This window comes from Sparus aurata, chromosome 12 (assembly GCF_900880675.1).
Source record: "Sparus aurata chromosome 12, fSpaAur1.1, whole genome shotgun sequence".
Taxonomy (NCBI): Eukaryota; Metazoa; Chordata; class Actinopteri; order Spariformes; family Sparidae; genus Sparus; species Sparus aurata.
In genome coordinates, this window is record NC_044198.1 from 17,611,910 (window position 1) to 17,617,909 (window position 6,000).

A 6,000-nucleotide genomic window follows, 5' to 3' on the forward strand; every position below is an offset into this window, starting at 1 on the left:
CGTGACGGTTTTCATGGAACCACTAAAAAAAGAGAAATTCCACCGGGTATGAGTTTGTAGGTAGCACGGGATTATACTCTTAAGGGCTTTAATGGCTGTTCTGTAACGGCATTACGTTTAGAAAGAGCCCCCCGTCCACTATTGTTGAAATCTATTGTCGCCGCTGCTTTTATTTTTCCTTCCACGTTGAAAAATTCCCCCCATATTTACTGTAAACCTAATCTGCATTATTCTTTTAAATGTGTCGACATTGTTGACGATCAAGCGTATATCGTTCTACTCCACAGATCATCCACACGCACACACACACACACACACACACACACAAAAATAAGGCGAAAGCATTTAGGTTTGCACTTTAGAACAGCCACAGTCACAGATTAAGCCGGGTGCATTAATGGATTATAGGACAATGTTTTTTTCCCATTTGACTCGCACTGCTCCGCAGTCACTCTGATGACGTAGTGGGATTATTGTACAATGCTGCAACCACTTTTCTCTAAACAGGAGTGATAGGGAGACAGCGATGGCCGCATTACCCACGGGAGATATAAAGTTTGAGGATGGGGCCAAGCTATTAGAGAAACCTAATATCGTCTGTCTTTTTTAATTTACCTTTTTTAAGCATTAAAAGCATTTTAAGAGCCATCAATTGCCCACATTCCCCTGTTGAATACCGACTTCCTGAGCTCCGCAATCGCATTTTTAGCCATATCAACAAGCTGTTTATTTTTGGACAGTGCAGATGTAATCTCTCTGGGTCAAAAGTGAGCGGCAAGAGAGAGAAAAGCCCAAAAAATGTTTGCACGCATTCAGATAATGAACGGGGATAATCCCGACAGTGTCATCTACTGTTGGAACTCTTTATATTATATCCATATAAAAGCCACACAGCTTTTTATTTGACATCTGACAGAAGGATGGACATTAGAGGCAGTCGTGCGACAAAAAGGTTGGATAACGTGACACAAATAATTGATGGTCTCCTGCGTTTTCATCTAGGTTTTGAAAAAAAAGAGATTATCGTCATGGTTTTGTTCAGATGTACCGATCACATTGGACGGTGTCAGAGGTTTTGCATTTGTCCGGCGCTGCCTTATTCACTGCTGACCCCTGACTGATCTCGGCATCATGCCCCTCTGAAAGCAGCGGTTCTACTTGCCGGTCTGACTCAGATTTGCAGTGGGATTTGCAGAATTGCACAGGGGCTCCGTGACATGGACCGTCACGGGTCATTGGGTTAAGATGGGATGTTGTCTTCCTGGACCATCAAATCCAGGAACAACTGGGAATCAGCCTGCTTAGAAAAAAAGAAGATAATCAGAGATATTGTGACGCTCTCCCACCGGCAAATAGTCGAGCCGGGGAGGCACACGGTTTGAACTTTGTGCATGTTGATTGGTCCGCACCCTGAGGGGTTGGGGTGGTGGGTGCAAGGCTATATTAAAACAATTCAGCTCAAGCTCCTTGCATAACGGAAGGATGGTGGGTGACCTTTATGTGAACATGTTTCAGAGGGTTTTGTCCGTTCCCCCCCTACTCAGTCTGCACATAGTGTACCAACCTGAACGGATGCTGACTGCAAGACATTAGGTCATCTTTTCTATCTCCAGCAGCACTCATGTTCCTTTACGGGAGAGAGAGAGAGTGACAGTCTGATCTCAGGTGAAGAATGTAATTACAGGCCTGGAGAAGTCTTCCACCTTCCGCCATGATACTTTGGCACCTTGGGTGGGTTTGCATTTCCATTTATCCTCCAGGTTTGATATCAAGTATCCACTTGTAGTACATTGCTGTACAAGTCCGTGACCCGTTCTGGCTGAAAAACTATAGGTCAATTGAAGAAAAAAAAGCCCCCATTTTAGATGGAGGTGTTGCCACACAACAACCGAATCTGAGAGGAGAATGCGCGTTAACAAAGGTTTCGAAGGTTTCGGACACGCAAAGTTACCCGCAAAGTTACCCGCCGTCTCCTCGGACAAGATTTAAAACGTGTGCCCCATGTGAAACTGTGCTCCCGGCGACTCTCAAGGTCAAACACCTCTCAATCTGTCATTCCGCCCCCCCCCCCCGGCTCAAGACACAAAAGAAAATATGCGACCCAAAGTCGCAACACCATATGAAAAAGGAAAGCAAATATTGAATGTTTGTTCTCTCTTCCCTTTATGGTAGGTGGCAAGTTTTGGGCTGTCTAAACACACATTTACAACAAACAACTGCGGGAGAACAGAGAGGAAACACTGACATTCCAGCTGACTGTCTCTATGGAAAGCCATTAAAGGTAGAGTCGTTGTCCTCCCCGTGTCGAAATGTACCCTGAGTAACATTGACCAAAGGATCGTTTCCTTTCACTCAGCAGCTCGGGGCTGACGAAGGCTTCGTCACCGGCCCCGCGGGCTTATAAACTTTAGTCGGGATTGTGGCTTTGAAACTCACATCCATCTCAGGCGACGGGTCGGTAAACATTAGGATGTGTGAGTCAGCCGTAAACTTCTTCTCTCGAGATCTCCTCTGACAAAAATCTGTGGGATAACAGTAAATTTGGATAGGCTCCGTTTGTCAATGAAGTGTGAGGCGGAATAAGAGAAAAACACGAGTGCACTTATTGCCATTTGGTGATTAAAACCATCAAACTTCGGCTTTTAAAACAGAAAGAAGAAAAGGACACATGATCCATCAAATTAAGTTAAGTAAAGACGGGACAAGAATTGCTATGGCGTTGTCATTGTTCCCCCATTACCTCTGTGATCTACTGCTTACTTTATTTTGAAATGGGAAACATGACTTTGACGGGACAGTCAGGTCTACCTTGATAGAGCACATCACACTTTACCTCAGATGAAACGGATGACTTCCTTGAAAGTCTGTGGGCAGAGTGTAATACTAGTTTATATTCCACAGAACACATGTTTTATATATACACTTCTTTAGATAACAAAATAAAAGCTTTGATCACTAATTAAAGGGGCATTATGTAGTTTGGGTAAACTTATATTTACAGTATAATTAAGGTCATAATACAAACTCAGAATATATTTTCCCATATTTGAATAAACAAGCTGTTCTCTAAGGAAATTAATGTTTGAAGTTAGAAAGGTGGCAGGGTCCGCCAAATTTAAACAAAATGAAACAATATGAAATGATGTCGTCCGTTAAAGTCCGTTTGTTTATTCAGCCATGAGAACAAAGAGAGTTTGTTTATTTAGTTTGTTTCAGCATAAAATGTCTTCCCAAAAATCACATACTGCATCTTTAAAGGGGGCACTATGTGGATGTTGGAGAAAAAATTCAAACTCAGAAATTGAATATATACAATCTTAATGAGGTGATAATACAAACTCAGAAATATACATTTTTTCTATACGTGAATAAACAAGCTCTTTGGTGGCTCATACAAACAAAGTCAAACAGTATGAAACTGGGTGGTCCTTCAAGGTCAGTTTGTTTGTTCAGTCATTAAAATCAATCGATGAAGATTTTAATCTTCTGACATGTATTCTTCAAAACCACATAGTGCGCCTTTAAAGTGGCACAACCTTAATTTCATATTCCACTTTTTTCACATCAGGGTCCACTAAACTTACACAGATTAGACCAGGGACCCCTTGAAATGTCATTTTTATATCAAATGCATGAAACCCCTGACCAAAACAGTCATATATAACAGTATGAAACTGGGTGACCCTTTAAGGTGAGTTTGTTTGTTCAATCTATGAAGATTTTACTCTTCTGAAATGTATTCCTCAAAATCACATAGTGCACCTTTAAAGTGGAACAACCTTTACTTCATATTCCATTTTATTTACGTCAGGGAGCGTTGAACTGACACGGATTAGACCAGGTACCCCTAGAAATGTCATTGTTATATCTCTTATCACAGAAAATGCATGAAACCCCTGACCAAAACCTTCATATATTACGTAAATGTGGTACTCGGAGGTGAAGCTAGGAAGGTGGCAGGGTCCGCCACATACAAACAAAGTCAAACAGTATGAAAGTGGGTGGTCCTTTATGGTCAGTCTGTTTGTTCAGTCATGAAAATCAATCTATGAAGATTATTCTCTTCTGATTGAAATTCATCACATATAGTGCACCTTTAAAGTGGCCCAACATTGATTTCGTCAGGGACCACTAAACTGACACAGATTAAACCGCGGACCCCAAGAAATGTGCTTGTATGTGTTTTATCACAGAAAATGCATGAAACCCCTGACAAGAACAGTCGCTTATTATGTAATCGTGGTACTTTTGTGGTAATAACTCAACTTTTTTATTTGCTGGGGGGGCTGGGAGGTTGGTGGGGGTACCTGAGGAGCCACTAGTTGTGAATGTGAAACATTCACACTGAGGATGGGGTTGTAGTTTTGATGCCTGAATCTAAGACGCAAGGAGGGGTTGGGGGGGGAGAGAGAAAGAGAAAAAAAACGCAGAGATCTCTTCGGGTAGATTTTCAACACTGAACAACCAGCGCTGTAAACCGACTCTCTCCTGCTTCCCCCCACCACCAGTCCGCCTCGGTTTGTGCTCCTCTGTCGGAGGGAACCTCGGTGGAAGTGTCGGATTGTTTAAATTGTAACCGCTAGAGGGATACATATACGCCTTTCAAAACTCCGTAAACACCATCCTATCACTATGTGCCATGGAGAGAATTACCGTCAGTGAGAGTTGCCTACCTGTGTGACTTCCCACTTTGAAAAAAAAAAAACACACACACACACACACACACACACTTACACACACACTCAAACTCACTCACACACACACAGGCACACACAGCCCCGGAACATTTGAAACACGAGTTGTTCTTAAAAAGACTTAGAGAAAGAAAAACTGGCTCTAAAAGCGGACGACGGGCTCCGACTCCTCCAAGTGTCTCTGCTCCGGGCAATCAGTGAGGACCGCGGTGCTCACTTCTGCAGCTCTCTGCCCCTCGTCCTCTCACTCGCCTCACCGCCAGATATTATAGTAGCATTTCAACTTTTTTTTTCTTTTTTCTTTTTTTCTTTCTTTCCTTGTCTTCTTCTTCTTTTTTTTTTTTTTTTTTTTTTTTTTTTTGCAAAGGCACACGCGCAAAAACAGGGGGAAGTTCGGATTCCAATTTTTTTTATTATTTTTTTTGTATTTTTTGTATTTTTTTTTTAATCTCTCATCACAATTCAACCCTTTTTTTTCTTCCCCCCCCCCCCCCTTTGTAAATAAATATGAGAGGTCGGCTTGCTGTCACTTTTCTTTGGGATCTAACATGTGCCATTTCTTGCGCCGTTTTACGCGTAGGATAAAGGAAACAACAAAAAGGTGTGACAAGAGCTTGGCGGACAACTGTGGATTTCTGCGAGTAACTCCTACCGTCCAAAGGGGATGAGGGGGGCATCGGCCGGACCCCCCTCTTGATTGATTACTTATTAGTCATCCCTTTGGCTAAATGAGACCCATTGAAAAGGCACCGTGGAACACATACATGAATCAAATATTCCTGTGTCCCCTGAATGTCTCCAGAGTAGTTTTGCTTAAGAGAGGGGGTCGTGGCTTAGCATTATAAAGAGGGAAAAACAGCATAGCTTTATGGGTTTATTTAGACAGTTTCTACGCTTTGACATTCTACCGCTGTAAAAAAAGAAAAGAAAAAAAACACAGAGAGAAGGGGGAAAAACTCGAGAGGATTCCAAAGAGGAGAACATTGTGGACATACATTTTTTTCTAGTTATCCCGTTGTTTTATTTTTTATTTTTTATTTTTTCCTCTTATTTTAAATATTTTTTGCCATTTCCTCTCCCGAAAAATGAAACTTTGGACATCTCCCTGGGTGTCTTGCCTGGTGATTCTCATCTTGTGTTTTGGATCAGAGTGCGGGACAGTCCGGAGAAAGGGGAGATCCAAGAGGGAGTTGGTGCGCATTAGGGAGGCGAAAGCCACCATCCCAGGGGCTTGTGCCACACGTCTGCCCCGGGGCAAACGGTCTTTGCCCGGCTTGGAGCGACGGGTGCTTCGCCAGCGTCGGCG

At 42.6% G+C, this 6,000-nt stretch overlaps 1 protein-coding gene across 2 annotated transcripts in view; it reads left to right on the forward strand.

Annotated features, from left to right (window-relative positions):
- The first annotated feature begins 5,219 nt into the window (after positions 1-5,219).
- Positions 5,220-6,000, forward strand: part of pappaa (pregnancy-associated plasma protein A, pappalysin 1a) — a 98,361-nt gene continuing 97,580 nt past the window's right edge. Inside the window, exon 1 of one of the 2 annotated variants that reach the window (XM_030436660.1) lies at positions 5,220-6,000. This exon is cut by the window's right edge and continues 170 nt beyond it. In XM_030436660.1, the coding sequence (XP_030292520.1) occupies positions 5,780-6,000 (221 nt within the window). In that variant the 5' untranslated portion in view covers positions 5,220-5,779. The other variant, XM_030436662.1, reaches the window with a different exon arrangement.